Source organism: Pleurodeles waltl, chromosome 8 (assembly GCF_031143425.1).
Source record: "Pleurodeles waltl isolate 20211129_DDA chromosome 8, aPleWal1.hap1.20221129, whole genome shotgun sequence".
Lineage (NCBI taxonomy): Eukaryota > Metazoa > Chordata > Amphibia > Caudata > Salamandridae > Pleurodeles > Pleurodeles waltl.
The window spans coordinates 102,822,391-102,845,073 of record NC_090447.1 but is presented as its reverse complement, the minus strand read 5'-3'; the positions used below and the strand labels follow the sequence as shown (position 1 = coordinate 102,845,073).

General features: G+C 47.3%; 1 protein-coding gene across 1 annotated transcript in view; it reads left to right on the top strand.

Annotated features, from left to right (window-relative positions):
* The first annotated feature begins 1,044 nt into the window (after positions 1-1,044).
* ARHGEF17 (Rho guanine nucleotide exchange factor 17) overlaps positions 1,045-22,683 on the top strand; it is a 491,524-nt gene continuing 469,885 nt past the window's right edge. Inside the window, exon 1 of the mRNA XM_069203843.1 lies at positions 1,045-5,058. Coding sequence (XP_069059944.1) covers positions 1,180-5,058 — 3,879 coding nt within the window. The 5' untranslated portion in view covers positions 1,045-1,179. The remainder of the gene's footprint in view (positions 5,059-22,683) is intronic.

The following is a 22,683-nucleotide window of genomic DNA, read 5'->3' as shown; positions in this document are numbered from 1 at the left end:
TGATCCGCGGCGCTCTATTTCAAGAATGACCAAGTAAACGCTCTGCTTCTTAAACACACACTTGGAAGTTTGCGCTGCTATTCCACAGTCTGTGGGAAAGCACACATGCTTCTTTCGGGATCAAAGTAAATGGTTTGTGTAAATAACGATGATGGGGGCGGGAGGAAACCCATCTGGGAGGGCTGTGGTTCTGCTGAAACTTGTTGCAAAGGCCTGCCCACTTCTTGCAACACGCCCACACGGGACACCTTCCAGACCAGACTCCACCTCGGGTTTTACTGCCAGCTTGAGTGAGGGGATTTGATTCAAGGGGCTGATTGCAACTTACTTTTTACGAAACTCTCCCGGGCAGACTGCATTGCGTGCAGATGAGTTGACTAAAGTTGTACAGGGGGTTGGCAGGGCTTAGGCCGCACCTCTGCGCCCCTGTCCCCGCAGTCTGGGGACCGGCCCTGCGGCGCTCAGTGGTTTCGCATGGATACCGCAGCTCCCTGCAGGAGGAAGAAGGGGGGGCATTCGCAGGACCCCGGAGGGACCCAGGGCCGGTGAGAGCAGCCAAGAAATGCATCCACCTCCTGGGCGAAAGGCTGCTGCTGGGGCCACGTCCCTTGCACCCCCAAAGAGGAAGGAAATAAGCCACAGAGGTTAACTGAAAACTCCGAAGAGATGAATGGAAAACGCGAGGAGTGTGGATTTTGTAAGATGAGCTGCAGAGACCTCCAGGGTGGGAGCTGGAACCCTGGCTGCAGTCCTCCGGGCAATGTCTGAGGATTTGGGGCCAAACTATGGTGGGTTTTTGGAAGGCAGGGGGCAGAGCCCGGGATAAACTGGCTATCACAGAGATCAGAGTTGCAGAAAAGTTTGTCAGAAACCCCCACGCCTCCTCCCATCACACTGGTTTTGGATGGATTATAATCGACTCAAGGATTGCTGGAAAAAACAGAAAATCGGCCTATTTTTTTTGTTAGGATTGTAAAGACACTTTTTTCTTTTTCTTTCTAGTTTGGATTTTTTTGTGGAACGAACAATAACATGGATTGTTTTTTTAAGTTTTGTTTTTACTTTTGGATGGACCCGGGTATTTTGTCCTCATATTTTTCCCTCTTGGATTTAGTAGTGTTTATCTTGCGCTGTACTTAAAAGTGGAGTTGGGGAGCAGAGGGGGGCTTGTTTTGAACCATGGCAGAGGGGCCGGCCCGAGGGAAATACCGCATCTACAGGAGCGTGTCCTTCAAGCGGCTTGAGATCCGCAGTGCCCAGGGAGCCCTGGCAGAGGGGGGAGGGGAGCCACCGGGTCTCGCCCAACCCTCGAGTGAAAAAACTCACCGGGCTCCTCTCCGGTCTTTGAGTGTGTCCAGAAAGCTGTCCAAAATCTCCACTGCGGGCGCCAGCGGCACTCCCAGCCCGGAGCCCAGGCGGCCGGCCCGCTCCCACTCCCCTTCCGTCCGGCAACTCTCGGAGCGCTTCAGTGCCACCCCCAGGGGGGCAGAAGGGCCGCCCCGTGAAGGAGGGGTTCATGCTGGGAACCCGGAGCGCAGAGGACCTTTTGGGGTGCCCCCCGAGCCCTCCGCTTCCTCCTCCCCCGTCCCAAGCCTCGAGGGACCCCTGGATGAGCTGGCCCTGGAGGGCCCGCGCAAGCCGGACCCCAGGGAACAGAACCCCGAGGTAGCCGCTCACTGGCCCAGCGTCACCGAGATGCGCAAGCTGTTTGGGGAGAGCTTCAGCAGGTACCCCAGGGCCCCCGAGGAGGGGAAGACCCCCGGGCAGCCCTGGACGCACGGGAGGGACCCTCTGCTAGCCGCCTACCACGATCCCTCAAAGCCCCACTGGGCCGAGACCGCCACCGGCCATCACAGCTCGGAGGACAGCTTGCCCGGGGTGGCATCTGCCAGGCGCACGAGCCTGGAGAGTGACGGCAGGCCCCCCTCCAGCAGCAGTACCCCCGAGGGCAGCCTATGCAGCACTGAGCAGGAGCAAAGGGGGTCTGGCAAGCCCAAGCCCCCTCCCCCGCCCCCACGCAGTTGCATCCCCTTCACCCTGAGGGCGCACTCCCTCCCCTGCGCCGTGCCCAAGCAGGGGGCCAGGCCGCCGTCGGATGGCTTGCATTCCTGGCATAGCTCTGCCAAGCCACAGGCCTCCCCCTCCCCCACTGCCAGCCTGGGGAAGAGTTCCAGCGAGGAGGACCTGCCCAAGAAGGTGTGCCAGCACCACAGAAATGGCACCAGGGTTCGCTCCCTGGACAGGTCCTCGGGTAGCGATGAGGAAGGCCGCTCACGTGCCCACAGGGAAAGTGCCAGGAAGCGATCTGTGCGGAGGAAAAAGAAGGGAATGGGTGGTTCTAGGGGGGATGAGTCTGATGACAGCGATGGGCAAGCCATGATGGACTTCGTTGAAAGGCACCAAAGAAGCCGTGATGGGAGGACCTTGGACCATGTCCCCCATCACAACGATGTGGTTAAGGCCTCCCTGGTGGCTCAACAGTTTGCAACCGAGTACAGTGGTGGCAATCTAAATGCCAGGCTTCCCCATGAAGCAATTCAAGGTACTCCCATTGTGGGCATCCTCCCAGGCACCAGGCAGCCGGAGAGCGATAGAGAAGTTTTTAGGAGGCCCTCAGACTGTGGAATCACTTCATCTGCTGGTCCAGGACCTCTGGGATCAGCATTGCCTGTGCCAACTGTGTCACGAGTAGCCAAGGTCAACATCCCTCCATTCATCAGCAGCCCTTGTGGCTCGAAGACCGGCAGCAGGTATTCAAGCACTGAGACACTGAAGGACGACGACACTTATTTGGGGCACAGTAGAAGCTTCCAGGGTGGTTTTGGAATGTACAGGTCACCAAGCTTTGGCCAAAGTGATAATACCCAAAGGCCGCATGTGCGCCAGGGGCCAAAGGTTCCCCCCGAAGTGGTAAAAGTGAAAGCTGAAAGTGCTGTAAGAAATCTTCAGTGCTGGGCCTCGGATGAGCCTGAGAATTCAAAGTGTGCCAAATCCATGTCCAATCCTGACATAGCATCTGACACCCTAGCTCTGCTGAGCTTCCTCAAATCTGATCTTTCAGAGCTGAAGGTGAAAAGGGAGGGTAGGGAGCCCCGCGTTCAAGATCTGGAGACCACCACCACCGGCAGCAGATATGACAGCTGCCAGGGTTCCTCTGGCCACCCACAGTTGGAAAGAGGGAGAGACCAGCTCCAGAGTTCCCATCAGTCGGTCAGCGGCAGCCGCCCAACACTGAAGGATCTCACGGCAACGTTGCGGCGCGCCAAGTCCTTCACGTATTCAGATAAAGCGGGATCGCGTAGATTCTATGTTCAGAGCACGCTGAAGCAAAGCAGTTCGGAGCTCATGCTCGCCAGCACAGAAGATCCTGATGTCCTCACTGCTGGTGACGGTATGGGACCAAGAACTGAACAAGAACCCCCTCAAGACATAATTCAGGATCAATATGTCCAGGAGGCGAGGCAAGTCTTTGAAAAGATCAGCCAGATTGGTGCCCAGCATGATTATAACTTTGATACTGAACAAAAGAACGATGGAAAAAGTAAAACTGTGGATGAGTTTGTAGAAAGGAGGAATGAGTCTAAAGCAGCACTCTTTGAAGACGAGGATCATGATTTGTATCTAAAGAAGGCCGTTTCGGAGGAAAACTTGTCCTGTGGGAAGTCCATGGAAGAGCTGTCTGGACATGAATCCAGTCTGACTGACGAAGGGATCGTCACCGAGCCTGAAACGGGCCCTTTTAGTAGTCAGTACAGAGACGGTGATGAGCCAGTCACCGTGTGGACAGTGTCGGCCCTCAGCACAGCAGAAGAGGAACCACATATTAGCCTCCAGAAAGATTTGTCTCCACTCATACCTGCTGTTAGAACACATCTTGAGAGTGCTTCTGGTGTAGAAGATCTTGCATGTAAAGTTGTTCCTCCAGGATCAACTGAAGCACCATTGACGCCAGGCACGATCCGTCGTAGAAGAAAGTTTCCGTCCATTGGCACCAATGGCTCCGATTCGAGCAATGGAGAGTCTAGTGGGGAAACGTATAGATCGCTAAGTGACCCAATGCCTCATCGGAGTTGTTCCATCACAGAGGATGCCAAGAACTTCTCTGTAGACAGTAACCTACTTGGGTCTTTGAATTCTAAACCTGGAATTCCAGAAACTTCAGCTACTGCCCTGTCGGAATGCACAGGAAGTGCAGCTAGTGATCTGTCCGTCTGCAGTGACGGAGTGAAAGACTACAATGCTGTCATGAGGAATATTGTTAGTCAACCTGGGGCCATGGACAAAGTTACTGATGAAAAGGGCAATGGTAAAACCATTAAAAAGAAGTCCTTTAGTGATCCTAGTCGCCGCGGCGAGTTGGCCTCAGCAGGCTTTCATGGTCCGAGTGAGCCTATAAATGAGATGGACCAACCTATCCCACCTTCAAGCAGTGAACCAATCCTTTCTGAGCAAAGAGATGAGTTGGGGGAACTGGAAGAGTTGGGGAAGGTCGCAATAAAGCTGCGTTCCCAGTCTGAGGATGTCCTGCCCGTGTGCTCTGGAGAAAACGAGGCTGAAACAAATGAAAACTTCAGCTTTGACATCAAACTTGCAGATGTTCTGTCCCCAAGAACGGCCAGACGCAGCTCGAAGAAGCGCACAAACAGAGTTTCTCAACAGGAAAGTGAAAAAAATGAGACTTCGGTTCCAGGTCAAACTGGCCTAGGGAGGGCAAGACTGATGTCGAAGCATGTAAGGAACACAAGTGAGCCAGCTGCCTTTATGCCGATCACGTCTCCGAGATCCAGTGTCTTGGGAAACCATGGCGGGCTCGTTGGCGTCCTTGAACCATCAAGGTTGTCAATTAAGTCCTACCCTGTTCTCCAAGCTCCCTCCCTGGAGGATGTCACCAAGAAGTTCATGTTGGCTCTCAACTCAACTGACTCTGAGGCCAATAGCAGTGTGGATATGCCCAGGTCTACACCGGCCACTCCAACCACCACCGAGCCAAAGTTGCTGAGATCTCCCAGGCTGCACGATGAACTCAACGCCAGTGGGAGCAAAGGCAAGCCTCATGTGGTAAGTACACACAATCCAAAATGGTTTTCAGTTGATGTTCAAGTGGTAGGCATGCTATTCAAAGTATGTACGTGTCCCTGAAAAAATGCATTTGTTGCTAGCTGTATTGGCTGAAAACTTGCTTCACTGTGGTTTTTTGTTTTGTGCTTCAACACAAGTGTTTGTAGAGATATTTCAGTTGTTGGCATTTTGCAGTTGATAGGTCTGTGAAGGTGCCTTGGTACAGAGTTCTACCTGTTTGCTGGGGGAGGGTGGTGGTTGCTGTCGTTGCCATCACCCTATTGTCAATGTTTGTATGGTTGAAGGTTGACATGGTCAGGAGGAATGAGCGTGCTGGCCTCAGTGAGGGCAGTGTGTGTGGTGTTCTTGTGGCTGTAGAGATCATGGTTGGCCACTTGTGTGGCTCTTTCCTGGCAAAAAGTAGTGGTTGCAAAAGCAAACCATTTTGTTATTTCGATCTACCAGACAGCCGCCCTTTGCCGCAGAGACCTTTCAAAGTGCACCTTGGTTCTCCAAGTCAAAGATCTGAAGTGTTCGGATCCCAAGAACAGGGTTGTGGCCAGAAGCATCCCTCACCCTGGTACGATTCCCAGGTGGACATGGCTGTGTCCTCTCTCAAGCCGCCTATGATTAATGTTGTAAAGAGATCACAGCACCACATTAGTGGCAGGAGATCCCTTCCTGCAGTGTATTTGTGTCTCTCTTGTAAGCTGTGGCACATTCTGTTGTTCTGTGGATGTGTCCCCCTCTGTGACCAAGAACTTCTGCTTACCTATGCCGGATACTGGTTTCCAAGGCAGTTCTTTCTACAATTCAAAAGGAGAAACATACTTTTAGAAAGTAAGGGCAAATGACATTTATAAAAGGAAGGTTTGCAGATACTTGGCAAAGTAAATTAGCAGCAATTTGAGGCTCACAGAATAGAGATTGGCGCACAGCCCTGTTACTTTACAAAACAGTCAGTGCCATTACATAGCACTTAAATTATGTCCACCTCGCTGTTCCCTCGACTTGTCCATTTCTTCAGCTTAACCATTCACTCGACATGGCCGTTCCCCCGACATGACACTTCCCGGACACGGCTGTTGCGCTCCAGTTGGTTAGGTCCAGAGCTACAACCTACCCAGTGAAAGCGAAGGTTGGCCAATCTAGTGAGGGGACATACCTCCAGAAATAATAACCTACAAATGACTAGGTATTGCTCAATGTGAGATTTTGTAAGTAAGTGAAGGTGGCTATTTGATAAGCCTGGATGGGTGGGTGGGTTGGTGTTCCTCCCCCTTGGGGTGGATAGTGTCCCTCCTTTGTGTGCTATTCTCGGACATCTCCTGTGATAGGAACATACTTTCTTCTTCAGTCTGACTGTGCTGCATTGTCTCATACCCGAAGTTACCTGCAAGAATTCATTGTTTTGGTTAAACCAATGTCCTGTCCCTGGAATGAGAGCACTTGTACCTGTACACCTTGCTAGTTGAATGTTCTCACTTCTCTTCGCTTGTGCCCTGAGCACCATCCATTTGAAAATCATTCATACCCCACCCACAGATGTCAATTCACCAAAATGCCAAGGGAACCGAAGGTGACATCGAGCTCCCTTTGACCCTCTGTGACGTTGCAGGACTGACTTCTTGGCCCACTCCTAGACACCCAACAGTTTCTTATGTTCTCCTGTTGGGTTAGGAGAAAGGCAAGCAGTGGAAACTACAAACCCTAAATTGTGTTCTTTGAGATTTGTGCCTCATCCTTCATATGAGGAGCTGCAAGAGCCGGGTCACGCGTAATTCATGTCCATGACTGAGTCATACCTTCTCTCCACCGAACAAGCTCAGACGTTTCTTCTCCATTGGTCTTCTTCAGAGCAGTATGGCTTGAGTCTCTAAGGACAGTGAGTCTATAACGCAACAGCTACAAGTCCATCTCCCTTGAAGTTACCACGAGATACAAAGGTTGGAACTGTGATAATTAACAAGCATTGGCAATGTCAATAGGTCTGGCGTTGGCTGGTAGCTTTTGGCTTTGCCAAGGTTTGTGAATATTTTCTTGTAAAACTGTACAAGAGGAAACTTTTTGTGAGTACGTTCACATTGTGCAAGAGCAGAATACCGACATTCGCAGAGTTATAACCCAATCGCTGAAGTGGGTTGATCCTGTGTTCCATGCAGTGGATGGAACAAAAATGCGAACGGCTCATTGACAGACTCACTAGAAGTATATTTTTATAGAGACTTTTATTAAAATCAAAAGGGTCTTGGTTAATGCTAGACATGCATATACCAATCTAGAGTGTGAGCTGTCAGGCTGTCACTTGGTTGCCCTACTGTATACTTGCATCTTTTTGATGTCACTTTCGCTGGCCGTGCACCTCGCGCACCCTGTGATGCTCGATAGGCTGTGCAATAACTCAGTTCTTTAATTCAACTCTACGCTCATCTCAGGTTCCTTTATTTTTATATCTGTAAGCGTAAAGCGCGAGTAATTACTTGGACCCGATTATTTGGCGATTCTACTAGTATCAGAACAACAAGTATGGCGCTCACCCACTCTAATAGTGGCATGCTTCATCCTCTGGTCCACCCTGGTCCCTAAAAGCCAGGAGTGCCCCAACCGTATTCCAGGGAGCTCTTTGAACATTCCTTTTTCCTGGGGAGACTATAAATGAATAAAAATACCTGAGACCAACCTAGGTATCGGTTTATTAGTGGTTGGAATGCGTAGGGCTTAAAAAAGTATCTTTTTTTTAGGTCTCTTGATATATAATGGTCCTCTGACCCTAAAATCTAGGCTCATGGGACCATTCTGTCCTAAGAGACCCCAGATGAAGCACGCCGCTATTAGAGTGGGTGAGGGTCATACATTAAAAAAAAGGATTCCTCTCGCTTGATTAAGCTTTGACCTTGTTTCCACCTGGCCAGGCACTTCTCTTCTAAGGCCAAGGATACTCCACTTGTTGCTATGTCATTATGTTAAGGAGAGTGTATCACTCGGGCCTTTTTTTTTTCTTTTCTACCTATAAGGCCCCCTCCCGGTCCACCCATAGGCAGGGCTCTATTGGGCCCCTCACCTATTTTTGGAAGAGACTCTACTAGTAGTCTGTTTTCTATGTTCACTACTGTTTGGCGTTCTCCAGGTAAATTCTATAGTTACGTTTTTTTCTTCAGTTTCCAGAGGCTTTGCTGGTCGCAGTTTCCCCACGGACTCTGGCTGGCCGGCGCTCGAGAGCGAAGACGCTATAAATCCAGACGTGCTGGGCAGTTTCCGCCCTGGATCAGATTAAAAAACATCTGCCATTGTATTGCCCTTTTATGGTTCGGATCTCTCTGCCCCTAAATGTTTACAACTTTAAAGGCTTTTTTTTTGTTTGTAAGGGAAGTTTTTGGCTGTGCCGTATGAAGAAGACGCTGTGTTTTCTGTTTGCTCTGGGGGTGCCCCTGCCCCCGTCAGGGGCTTGGCCTGATGATGTGGTGAAATTGGAAACTGAGCAGGCCATCTTGGCGCTCTGCTGGCCTCCCCGAGTGATGCTGATTGGTGTAACTAGCACAATGCGCATGCGCCCTGCGACTCACCTGTATCTGGATGTGGGTCTCATTCTAAACCCTAGTGTCGGTCTCGAGCAGATGGCGAAATGCCCTGAAGGAGAATGTCTGCATTAACCATGCATAGCTCCCAGGTGTCACCGTGGCGTGTGTGCCGCACGTATCCAGTCCTGGTTTTTATCCAGCAGCACTTGAAGGGCATCTGGTGTCAGTATTGTAAGTTACTGGCTGGACCTCTGGGTTTTTTTTAGCAGGGGAGGGCCAAATTATGCGGCAGGGAAAGGCAAAACATTTAGCACATTTTGCAGTTGTGTTGCTTCCTTATTTTGTCATTTTTACAATGGTTAAAGCTGTCTAGACACGTCTCACATTAGTTCCAGTTTAACACCCAAATATAGCAAAAGGCAACAGTACAGTCAATCTTTGCAAAGGGCCTTCGGCTGCACAGCAGCACGTGTTGTCACTTTTTTTTAGTAACTTTTGATCCATTTCGGCAAGAATTTTTTTTTTTTTTGTTAAAAACTTCAGATTATGCAAAAAAAATTATGATGGTTTATGTGGGAAATACAGCAAATCCATAATTATGCAAAAGACTCAGCACCAGCAAAACTGCACAATTCCAGTGGCCCTCGTTATCATAATGGCCACAGCAACTATGTGGCACACCAGGATCAAATTATGTGGCAAGGTTGAGTAAAGTATGCAGCATGAAAAGGCAAAATATAACATGGAATGCAGTTCTTTGTGTGGAGGTATTACTTCACTTTGTCATTTTAATCCATACTAATACTGCATGGGCAAAGTTTCACCGCACCAGTACAAGTGTAACGCCTGAATACAGCACAGCAACTGAAAGGTGACCAGTTACAAATAGTCTGCCGCTGCCCGACACCACATGCTAATTGCTTTAAGAACATTTGATCAGCTGGAGCAAGAAATCGTTTTTGTTGATCTCTGCAAATTATGCATCAAGTGCTGTAAATTTATAATTTTGCAAAAAAACGCTGTTGCAGCGTATTTGCATAATTCCACTAGTCACTTTTATGGAGCATGCCTATGAACTGCAGCATGCAAAGAGTATTTGGTTAGAAATCTGGGACTGGCCGAAGGTGTTGCATGTCACACAATCAAATCAAATCAGGATTTATAGAGCACAGCTACTCACCCATAAGAGTCTCAAAGCGATGGCACTTGGCAGCTTTTAGTTTGGAGAGAAGACTGTTTCTAATGTTCTAATACCCCGATTGTGACTATAAGTGGTATTTACCACACAATAAATAACAATACCACAGGGTAAGTTAACTATTGAGAATGATAAATACCACCTATTGTGAGCTGTTGGGGGACTAACATGCACGATTTTGGTGTTTGATGCACCAAAATCCATGTGATATTGTGAAAACTGTATGGTTTTTCCCCATTAAGTTTTGGCAGGTTTGACCTGTCGAAAATTGAATTAAGTTTGATTTATTTAAAGCATCATGTATTTCATGCATCCGATAATGATCGAACAACTCATAATTCCAACTGGTGAGTAATCGGGGGTTTACGCACGGGTCTGAATTAACCGCCTAACTTGTAATCAGGCCCTTAGAAGGCTAGAGTTCACCACAGCAACATGTTTAAGACCTTGGCCTTCATTTTCCAAACTATTGCAATGTGGTACTAGTAGCCTTAATTCTCTTCAGTTCAACAAATTGTAGCAAAAGTACCACATTACGGTGGTTCACACTGTTTTTGCTTTTACAAAAAAAGCAGAAAATATTTTTGGAATGTCTTTGTCTAATTGCATTTGTTTCTAGTGTAATACGAATCCTGTATTGTTTGTCAGTAAATGCTTTGAAGCTCCAGCGATAAATTGTGCCCTACAAATATCCAAAATAAATGAATTAAATAAAAAAAAAAAAAAAGGATCCGGGACTGGAGCGCCCTGTTCCACTCATAAAGAGGCATGTGGCGTGCTGCGTTCTTATGTCACATAAAGGCCCTGTGAAACCACCCATCTTATACGTTTCAATGACATTTATCCCGATGAGGGGCCTCCATCCACATAGAAGTTGCATTTACCTCCATGACAGGTGGGGGAAGTCAGAGTCTGAACCAGGTGCAGATGGGGACCTTGTTGATGTTACTGAATCACAACCCTTGTTACAAATGTGTTGAAGACGGGGTGGAACAGTTAAGTTTCCAGGTGGTTCATTGCTGAAGCCTGGGTTTGTGGTGTTTGTTTCTGTTTTCATCTTTTGAAGGCTCCTTGGTTGACCAGATGTGAAGGTTCCTGTGAGGCTCACAGTGTGGGACCCATTTCTGCAGGTATACTGGCCTTTCCTCCACTGAACCTTGTGTACAGGACTCCTCGCGTCCCAGCGGTGCCATCATCTCTTTAAATAGGGTGACCAGACGTCACGGATTTCCCCGGACAGTCCCGGTTTTTAGAGGACTGTCCCGGTGTCCCGACGCTTCTCTTAATTTAAAAAAAAAATCCCGGTTTTTGGGACAAAGGTCAGATCACCTAGGGAAGCACAATTTAAAAATGCCTAAAAAGTATGAAATAATTAAAGTAATTTATCTGTTGCTGTCAGGCAACACAGTCCCTTTTCTGCTCAAAGCAGAGAGAGTGAGTGGGGAGTAGCGGGAGGTGGGTGGGGGCAGGTTGGGGGTGCAGGGTGGGAGGTCAAGCCATAGCTAATTTTATATTTGTAGACTTTTAAATGTGTGTGTGGTGTATGTATGTGTGTGTAATAAATATATATATATATATATATATATATATATATATATATATATACACACACCTGTATAGGCACACATTCACCAAGCTACGCAAAAAAAAACGGGAGGGCCAGATATAAAGGTGAGAGTGGTCCTTCTTTTATGTCTGACCTGTCCCGGTTTTTGCTCCTCAAAATCTGGTCACCCTATTTTTAAAGGTTGATTAAACGTAGTCACACCTTTGAAGTTTCAGGCAGAGCTTGCCTGCCTTATTTTATAATCTTTGAAGCCTGTCCATTAATTTCTTTGGGATTCCGGAGTTGATTAAATTGTACTAACTCAAGCATGTCTCACTCTACCGGTGCTTCTGCAATGCTCTGTTACTGCCATTGAGAGAGCTGAGTAACAGACGCCAAGGGGCAGGCACTTGGTGGTTTGTTAATGATCACACAAATTGTCAGTGGGGAATGAAGACTGTGTCCAGTGAAGGGTGTATTCCCAGCAGGGCACAGATTAACAGTGCCAGGGGCTGCTGGCATGGTTCCATCACGGCATCTGTGCTCAGGACTTGACTAACTATCGCTGGACCAATGAAAACACCTCTCACGGCCTTTAATTTCACGCAGATTTGATTGGGGTGCGTTTAGATTTCCTCTAGTTTCGTTCTATTGTCTTTATTGAAAAAATAAATCCCAACTAGACGTGCCGTTCTCCGACAGGATGCCACAGGAAGTGTTAAATTAAGGTATTGAAAAATATCCCGGTTGCTGTGGAGACGTGCACCCCGTGCAGGTGCCACGAGGCCTGGCCTCTCAGCGCTAGTGAGCTGCGGCATTTCTGCGCAGTAACCTCTGGAAATGGCACTTGCGTCCTGTTCTGAACTGTTTGTGATGCGCAGTGGGTGGCAGGCCCTGTGGGGGGCTCGGCTGCATTGAAATATCAGAGACGTGTTACCTTGGACCACTCTGGACCCTATTAGAAAAGACTAGACCGCGCACCGCTGCCCCGAGCCTGCGCTGAATCTTGGCCGGAAGTAACTCCGAAGTAGAAGCTGCAAACCCTTCTGCAAAAACCGAACATGTTGTTTCAATCCCGCGTTACCCACTTTTGGCACTGAAACCTCGAATTCTAATGCGGTTAAAAAAATTTAGGGGCTACATGTGGGATTATGCAAACCCTGTATTTAAAACCCGTCCCTAATGTCTTTATAATAGGCGACTTGTGACTTGTGTAGTCTGTTTTGTAGCTGTATAGTGACAAGCAGAAAGCAGATGTTTATGGCAAAGTTTATTTTTTGCACCCTTTAGGTAATTCTAGAAAGGCTACTGTGCCTTTTTTTATATACATAAAAACGGAGGTGTATTAAACTGATTCTAATCTTTTTTTTTTTTTAAACAAATATCCAACCACTTTTTTGATGTTATATTTTGCACCAGCAATTCGATAGTTAGTCTACGTATATGCAAATATGCTCTCTTTAGCATGAAAGAGCTACCGACAGGACTTAAGTGGTGTGTGGGAAAGGGTGATGATCTGACCATGTATAAGGAATAAAATGCACCCTGCCATAAATGGTCGTAAATGGTCATGGAGCTGATTTGCAATATCCTTATACAGTACGGCAGTGGGTACTTTATCTCCTATATAAAACGCAAAGTGCAGAAATATGCAAACTCGAATGTTCAAACGTTTCAACCCCGATAGACCCATTCAACTTGTCATCTTTCCAAGGCCGATAATATAAATGATATTAATTTGCTTACACAGTCTGCCCATTGTTCACTTCAGCACCTTCGATAGGTGCCCCCGTGCCTTGTCATCATGTCATTCCCATGAATGTTTTGGATTGATTATTTGTTCTGGATCCACTACTTTTGTTGGAAAATGTCCCATGTGTAGTAAAAATGGAAACGGGGCGCCTTAATGATAATTGAATAACTGTTTTGTGTTCACTGCTCTGTTGGAGATTAGAGCTTGTGTTCAATCCCATTTCCAAGAGCAGGCCCTAGTTTCCCTGCTGCCAGTGTCCTGTTGTGGCCTCTTGTTAGGGTTAGTCTCTCAGGCCCTGAGCCTTTTCTCATAGGAGACTGCGAACATTCTCCGCGTGGTTGGCGGGCTCTGAAGTATCTCAGACTGCTTGTACCATGTTCTCATTAGCTTTGTGTCCCGTTCTCAGGGACCTGTAGTGAAGCTGCATTACTGGTTGCTTGTGTGCTCCAGGGATGCAGAGATGAGGACGCAGTTCTAGATCCACGCACCTCTGAAAGAGCTCGGTGAGGTCTCACGTGAGCAACTCTTTAACGTGTATATGGGGACCTGGATGAAATGACGCAAAACTCGCTTCTTGAGCACCTCAGTGATGTGAACAAATGGGGAGAAAGCGAAGAGGGGAGGGTGTGCAGCTAGGACACAGGGCGCCTCTACCGCCGGCCCACTCTCGAGGTTACACTTTTAGGAGCTGTTTCTTGAATAGAAGGGTCTTCGAGCGTGAGTGGGAAGGTCCCTGCATCTGAGTAGGGTGGACATTCCAGATGCCAACACTGTTGTTGGCAAAGCTGGCATTGTGTGGCATGAAGTGTTCGGGATGGTTCCAAAGGTGGACTTTGCCTCCCGAATGTGCATCTTAAATGTGATTTCTCCAGCCTTGCTTTCAATTATAAACGATCTCACAAAATATACGAGTGAAGGAACGATCAGAAACATGTGCCCTATCCCCAGTGCTTAATTTGTCCTTATTGGTTCCGGTGCTAAGCAAGGGCCGGGGCTTATTCTTCTGCCTCAAGCATTTGCTGCGAGCAAAAGACACATGGGAAAGACGGAGGAAGAGAAAAACAAAAAGCGTCACAATGGGAGAAGGCAGAAAGCTGCAGGAGTGAGCTGAAGGGGCAGGGAGTGGCTTTAAATGAACGGAAGAGGCCCGAGATGGCTTCAGGGTTACGCTGCCTCAGAATTCCGTCCTCGCACATTTAAATGCATCAACCCCGTGTTTAAGAGGGCTTTGGGCACCGGCACCTTTTTATTTACAATTTAAGCACTGCCTGTCCCTAAATGTCCTTGCCTAAGGTGTGTTCTGCAGGAAGGTGTCCCTACATTGACGGGTAACCAGTATGAGGGGCGTGTGTCTTTGCAGTTCATGCTGCCTGTGCTGTGTCTTTTCCGTGCCTCTGATGGGACCTTTGCACTGCCGCAGCCTCTTTTCGTATTTTTTGTGATGAGTGACGTTTGCGAAGTCTTTATCGCTCTAGGAGCGCACAATTGATTGGCTTTGTTGGTGCCTATCTCCTCACCCAAGGAGTGTGCTAGAAGAGCGGACTGGCGCCACCTTGTGGTCGGTAAACGCTCCCAGCACTTATTTTTCAGAGCTGGCGTTTATTCTGCCTCAAGCATTTACTGCGAGCAGAAGACACATATGGGAAAGACAAAAGCGAAAAGGCATCACATTGTCAGAAAGCAGAAAGCTGCAAGAGTGAGCTGAAGTGGCAGGGAGTGGCTGTAAATGGATTAAAGGGGCTCGAGATGGCTTCAGGATTACGCTGCCTCAGTATTCAGTGCTCGCACATTTAAATGCAGCAGCCGCGAGTTTAAGAGGAGGGCTTTGGGCACCGGCACGTTTTTATTCACAAATTAAGCACTGATGAGGATAGGAGCCGAGGAGGAGAGTGCACCAAGAGGACAGAGGGTACAAAATAATGAAAGAAGAGTGACCCATAGGAAAGTGTGTGTGTGTGGGAGGGGGGGATATTAGTCTTAGACGTGGTATCCTGCCGTGGAAGGTGTAGACTGGGTTACGCTGCCCAGAAGGAGACCGAGAAGAGTTCCAGAAGATTAGACAGGGAGCGGCCATGATTGGTGGCTTGGCCAGAGCTTCAAGAGGGATGAAAACGGCGGGCCAGAGAAGAATAACTAGGAATCTTTTCCAAGAGGCGCGGGCTTTGGGATTAAGGGCTTGTCCTAAAACATTGTGATGTAGAATTTAACAACGTCTGGGAAAGGCAGTGGTGTTTGGGATGGCTCCCCTTCACACAAGTTTCCTCAGCAATGATTCTTTCTCCTCCCCCCCCCCCCCTACACACACACACACAAACCCAATTGGGCTCCTGACATCTTTCTGAAATCTTCATATCTTACCCATCATCTAATTCCTCTTCACGAATGTCTTTTCCCATTTGGTGCTGTCAGTATTTTCCAGAGCTGTGTACCTCCTTCAAATACTTTAACATAAAATGGTAATTACAAATTCCACATATGTGACTAGTGCTCTGCAGAGGGCACTGGATGGGCATACTGTCAACCACTGTGAGAAACACGCACAGCCTTCAGCTTCAAGTCAACAGCCCTCAGTCGAGCCCGTCATTAACAACCACTTGCAACCTGAACTCACATACACACCTAGAGGCGACTCGGTTCATACGATGCACCGTGCAGGAGTTCTATGCAGCATAAAAGGGAACAAAGTCAACATTCCTGAAACACTCGTAGGGAGTTCAAGTTGCAGTAAAACATTTATTGTGAATGGGTCCTGTATCACTGACATGGATTACTCTTAGGGTTTTACAGGCATTGTTGATAAATCCATCGGTGCTTTTGCTTGCAGTGTTAAGGGCATACATCTAGGTCCCCAGCAGTGCTTAATTTGTGCTTCTTGTTTCTGGTGCTGAGCACTGGCACTTATTTCTGAGGGCCGGGGCTTATTCTTATGCCTCAAGCATTTGCTGCGAGCAAAAGACACATATGTGAAAGACGGAAGAAGGAAAAACGAAAAAGCGTCATAAAGGGAGAAAGTAGAAAGTTGCAGGATGAGCTGAAGGGGCAGGGGTGGCCGTAAATGGATTGAAGAGGCCCGAGATGGCTTCAGGATTACACTGCCTCAGTATTCAGTGCTGGCAGATTTAATTACAGCAGCCTCGTGTTTAAGAGAAGGGCTTTGAGCACCGGCACCTCTTAATTTACAAATTAAGCACTGGTCCCCAGCGATACCAATTTCAAGGTCAGGTTTTAAGTATTGACGGTCTTGGACCAGGCAGGACCTGCCGAACTTAAATCCCTGGTCTCCATTGCCTCCTCTTGTAGGTTCTGAATTTCGAAAGTAAAGATGGGTAATTGTAACACTTGAACCTTGCAATGCTGCTAAACTGTAAACCTGCCCAAGCAAGGTATTCCGAATAAAATGCTAATTCTTATTAATAGACGCTAATGTGCACCAGAGGTCAATATTGGATTGAGTGCCACACACCTTTGTGACACGCATTCAAGGCCTCTGCTACTGGCAGCATTTACTGTGTGCCGAAGTAAGGGCCATATGTACAAACACTTTTTCCCATAGACACAGAATGGGTAAAAACCTTTGCTACATCTGGCGCAAAGTGCCTAGATGCACTGATGCTAGGCGCTCAGCAGGATTCTTAACAACAGAAGGATGAAGGCATCGAGCTGTGTGCCTGGAATCGGCGAGGATCTGAGATTCCGGTTTGGGGCTGCGGCAGGCCCAGCCCCTTGCCTGCACCTGCACCGGAAGTCGTGCAAGCCTCCGGATGCGGCAGGAAGTCTGCTGCACCTTCCATGACGGTTTCTGCGAATTCATAAATCTGACGGGCCATCTGCTTACTGTTTGCATTCCATGGGCCTTATGAGAATGTAAAAGGCAGCCAAGGCTCCTCGTAAATGCACAGCCAGTGTTTGTAATGTGGTTATTTATGTGTGTGTATATAAAAAGGTTTATGGCAAAGAATCGTGAAGTTGAATCCTAGCCACATGTTTGCCTTCCTCAACTTGTCTGTGATGTTGCAAGGGAATTTAATATGTGGTCAGCAGTCCCTTTGTGTAGGGTTCAGTAACCCCCCTTATTAGTAGTACGTAATTAGTGTCTCCATTGAAGCTTAGGCAGAGGTCCTGCAGAAGGGGGTATCCAGTCAGCTTCGGGCTTTGTCAGGTCTGGTGGTCTTTTTCTCCCATCACCTCCGTGTTCCTGTATCACTTTATGTTGTTCTGTTTTTAGGATAGATACTATGGGCTGTATGGTTAATGCTCCTGCTGTCGTGATCTAGGTAAGCACACCCTGCAAAATGAAATGTTTCGAGAACTTAATAACTATGCATTATTGGTACCCAGCTGATTCAGCGATTTTGGAAGGATGAAAAACAGGGTTGGCCCTGCTAAAGTTAGGATAAGTCTGTTACATGTGGATGGCAGGTTACAGCCAGCTAAGTTATCTTATAAATGGAGACCTTAGTTGGGTCTGCCTTAATAGTGCAATTGTCTGGTGATCTACTGTTACTGATTCTTTAGAATATATCTAGAGTGGGTTTTGGCTCCACCCAAAGGAATATTTCCCTCTCACCTCACGTTATGATTGCTTTGTGCATCTTTCCACCTCCTATAGAGTGTTGAATTGCAATGCACGAGGAACTGTTTTACATCTCAGAATTCCACTTAATCGTCAAACATGAAATATTTTAGTCAGGCCTCAATTTGTGAGCTAGGCCTGTTGGCTTTTCCATTACTTCTTTTTACACGTTTTTTAATATTGCTGTGTGTATGTCACAAACAAGAGGTGTGTTGCAGTGTTAATCTTGCTTAAACCTTCTTCTGACTTTGTGTGGGTGATGGAGAAACCTTCCTTAGCTGCCTTGAAGCCAGTTTTTTAGCTCCCACTGTTTTCGGCCATCCTTTTGGAATCTGTCACGTGACTTTCCCTACTCTCCGTGTAGGCCCAGTTTTCCTCAATCTGTGTTTTGAAACAAGCATGTGTGAGTGAACTTCCTACCAGCCTAAGCAGCTTGACCAAAGACGTAAATGTGCTGTGCTAATCTCCCCCAGAGAGGAACAAAAAGTACCTTCTTAAAATATTTGTATCGCATTGTACACTATCCTAGCCAGAGCTCATGTTTTAATCTGAAAGGGGGGGGGGTGGAGATCATGTGAAGGGGTTGCAAAGATTTGCAACTCAAATGAGCAATGCAACTCAAAGGAATGTGGAGTCAAAACCAAGGTAATAAAATTGTAAACTTTGACTATGCTATTTAATTCTAGCTATTGCTGTAAGTGCAGCAAAGTGATAAATGAATTGAACAATGTTATTGGCAGTCAGTGGGAGAAAACCTTGGTCTGGAAGTCTGGTGTATTGAGTTTCAGCCAATAGGGAAGTATTGCCAGACATATCACTGCGGTAACCAACATTGAATTCAGTGGGACCTAGCGCTCAAGTGAAGATGGATCACGAGTGGCTCATAGGCGCTGGAAATAAGGGTGCTGCAGCACCCCCAAAATAATCATGCTGAAGTTCAGAAAGTGAATGAGAAATAAAGATAAGTTTACATTTTCTTTATACCTTGTCACACTTCCAGTGGTTCAAAGATAGGGGTCAAATGTCAGGCTGTGACTTCTGCCAAATTGCTGCTTATTATTTTAATAGGAAAATTGGTGATTACTTTTCGTAATCAGAGGCCAGAGGATTTTGTAAAGTGAACTATGTGACTATTTTGCTGGGGTACAGGAAGAGTGAATTGAGAGGCAATAGGATGTCTTATATTTTTTTCTAACATGCACCAACCTTCCAATATCTGTAAACAAACTACAAATATTTCACAATATATCCGCAGCAACGAAAATAAAAAGCGGGCACATTTTTAATTTGGAAGTGTGGTGGAAACAAAGACCTTAAAAAGAAAAAACTAATCAATATTCTATATTCAGTGATGGGCACTTGATAAATATTAGGTGAAGTCCATTTTCCATAGATTATCCTTTGTGCACTCTACAGTTGTCTCAGTAAAACTGTATGAGCAAATTTACTGAGCATTTCAATGGAACACGTGCTGTCTATAAATGACAATGCGCTACCACACCATACTATAGTGATATATTTGCAACACTGTGGTCCAAAATACACCACTGGAACATATTACATAATTATCCCACTTCTGCTGAATGGGCGTGGCTCATTTGCTACGCTTCTTTGAGTAATGCTTGGACTTTTCACTATCCCAATAACGTAATGATGTAACATTGATGCACTCACCCCCACTCTAAAAATTGTTCCGGCACCACTGGGGCGCACACAGCCTGAGTGGTAGGTTAAAATGAGTACTGCACGCCCAAAACACATCAGTTCCACTGAGAGAGGCTGCAGGTGGCCGCGCCTAAACAGGAATCGCCCACCCTGGGTACACTTGGTAGAAGACGAAATCTGGAGGAACAATGCTCCAGGTTGGATCACTGTCCTCCAAGATCCGATACATGATGGTAGGTGTTTGGATTAAGTTGAATGCTTCTTGTGGTCAGTTCTTCTGGGAATTTTTTAGAGCACAGACGGGCTGCAGCAATGGGTGCCTGTGGCCTAAAGGTGAACTGGGTATCACAGGCCTTACCTTTGCTTGTGTATGCCTGTGCTGATGGTCTTTGTTAACTCAGATTTTCTCTAAATAGGACGAACTACTTCTTTAGACCAGGCAAGTTGCACCTTTCTCAGCTGGTGCTGGTGGCAATCCTGTGATAGTTCTTCAGACTTTACCAGCGTTCTCAGGTCTCAAAGTTCTAGCATTGTAGAAATACTTTGGTCTAGAATTCCATAAATGTGGTTTAGTGGACCTCAATTCTGGAAAACTAGACATTTCTCTCCAGGTAAAAGTTTCACACACTTATCCTCTACACAGCTAGCCTTTTTGTCCAGTTGATTATATCTGGATAGAGAATATAAAGCTTTGCTGATACTCTGGATACAACTGGTGCGAGACCCAGGGAGAAGTGCAATAGTCCTTGCCATCTTAATAAAGGGCGGAAGGAAGATCAGATCACCTGCCTTCAGTTAATTGGATATCTGGTCACAGAGAAGAAGCCAAGGAATCAATGCTATCCCTTCCCCAAGGCGCTCTATTCATGTTCCCATGAGAACCTGAGCGGTATTTTCAAGACTGCGACTAAATGCTTCGCTTTCGTTACGGAGCTGCCTCTTGTTTGCAAAGACCAGAGGGGGGACATCCGTGTACAGTGTGTGTGCTCTTCTGGTGCCAGCCTGCTGCCCACCATGTCACGGCATGAAGTTGGACCGTCCCATTTTAGACCCACAACCTCTGAAATTCTTCTATTATGAGGCAAACTTTTCGCTTTTGTTTCCGGAGCAAGACTGGAGACTGTCTAGGACAAGGGCACACACAAGTGGACAAGATGAAGGCTGGACTAAATCAGTGCTTGTTTAGGGCACGTGATGTGGACAAGATGAGTGCCTGGTTAGGATACAATATATTGGAGTAGACCAGTGCCCTGGGTACAGCATATTAGAGTAGAGAAGTCTCTTTTGAGTGACACACATTTGTGTACTGGATCAGTGCCTGGCCAGGGAATACATTAGTGGATTCCATCAGTACCTTGATCGGGCACAACGAGAACACTAGAACATGTCCTCACCTCATCCCTGAATAGCCTATTACATGTGACTAGTAACAAGTGATGGAAACGCAGCTCAACCAAGAGACTTTAAAACCACTGTTGCAATAGAAGAGTTTCCTTGGCAGCAATGTGTCTGAAGCGAGTTTGAATATGTTCGCCCATAAGGATTTAATAATCAAGTCGCTTCAATGCAAACAACCTGTGATGCAAGTGCTTCGAAGAGGCCAATTGACCAATCACAACTGAATTAGAATTAATTTTTCTGGACTGCACAGCGGGACGGCCGATGAATGGCCTCTGTGCTGCTTTAACTGAGCATTTTGCATTAATTCTATGTTAATTTAAGCCTCTACTGTTGAAGGATTACAGTGTATGTTCGAGGATAGCTCCCCTCCCGCGTGTCCGTGTCCAGCAGGATTTCGTTTGTGCCAGCCTGCCAGTTCCACAATGGCTGTGTTGTTTGTGCAGAGGCGTGCGGAGTGTAGGCTACCCGTCGAAACAATACGTTTTAAGAGCCAGTGCCGCTGGCCATTTTCTTTATTTTGCTGGTCCTGTCAGAAGCCATCGTTTGAGACGCCCAAGATGAGAGCGGCATCACCGCAGAAGACCGTTCTCGCCAGGTTTATGTGACGCACTGCAAACTTCCGTGAGTACCCCATTGGTTTTGTACAAGTAGCTGCGCCAGGGTAATGGGGAATGTAGGGAAAGCTACGAAACATGTGTCGGGATCTGTTCGAAAAAGACTCTTTCTTGCACCTCCCACAGCTCTTGTTTTCTTACCTAAATGGTTGAAAGGCCACTTCAGAGGGTAGAATCCCAAGGGCTGGGTAAAACCAGGGTTCAGATTTCTGGCACGTTCGCGTGCTTGCAGTAGGCTGCGGCAGTGCCTGGCTGCATCTCCCTGGGGTGGGACCCTGGAATCACCGGCTACACGGGGTCCATCTCCCTTGGGTGGGATGCAGTCATGACTGGCTGCGTAGACTCCATTTCCCCTGAGTGGGCCCTGTAATGGCCAGCTACAGAGCCCCCATCTACCTCGGTGAGCTGCTCCAATGACTCGCTGCGTAGGTTCCATCTCCCTTGGGTGGGCGCTGTAATGAGTGGGTGCCTGGGCTCCATCTCCCTTGTGCGGGACCCAGTAATGACAGTCAGTGTAGGCTCCATCTCACATGGGTCTGTTGCAGTAATAGCAGCCTACATAGGCTCTATCTCCCTTGGGTGGGCTGCTGTAATTACAGCCTACATAGGTTCCATCTCCCTTGGGTGGGATGCAGTAATGACTGGCTGCGTAGACTCCATTTCCTTTGGGTGGGCTGCTTTAATTACATCTTATATAGGCTCTAACTCCTTTAGGTGAGTTACTGTAATTACAGCATACACAGGCTCCATTTCCTTTGGGTGGGCTGCTGTAATTACAGCCTGCACAGGCTCCATTTCCTTTAGGTGGGCTGCTGTAATTACATCCTATATAGGCTCCAACTCCTTTAGGTGGGCTGCTGTAATTACAACCTACACAGGCTCCATTTCCTTTAGGTGGGCTGCTGTAATTACATCCTATATAGGCTCCAACTCCTTTAGGTGGGCTGCTGTAATTACAACCTACACAGGCTCCATTTCCTTTGGGTGGGCTGCTGTAATTACAGCCTATACAGGCTTCAACTCCTTTAGGTGGGCTGCTGTAATTACAGCCTACACAGGCTCCATTTCCTTTGGGTGGGCTGCTGTAATTACAGCCTATATAGGCTCCAACTCCTTTAGGTGGGCTGCTGAAATTACAGCCTATATAGGCTCCAACTCCTTTAGGTGGGCTGCTGAAATTACAGCCTATATAGGCTCCAACTCCTTTAGGTGGGCTGCTGTAATTACATCCTATATAGGCTCCAACTCCTTTAGGTGGGCTGCTGTAATTACAACCTACACAGGCTCCATTTCCTTTGGGTGGGCTGCTGTAATTACAGCCTATATAGGCTCCAACTCCTTTAGGTGGGCTGCTGAA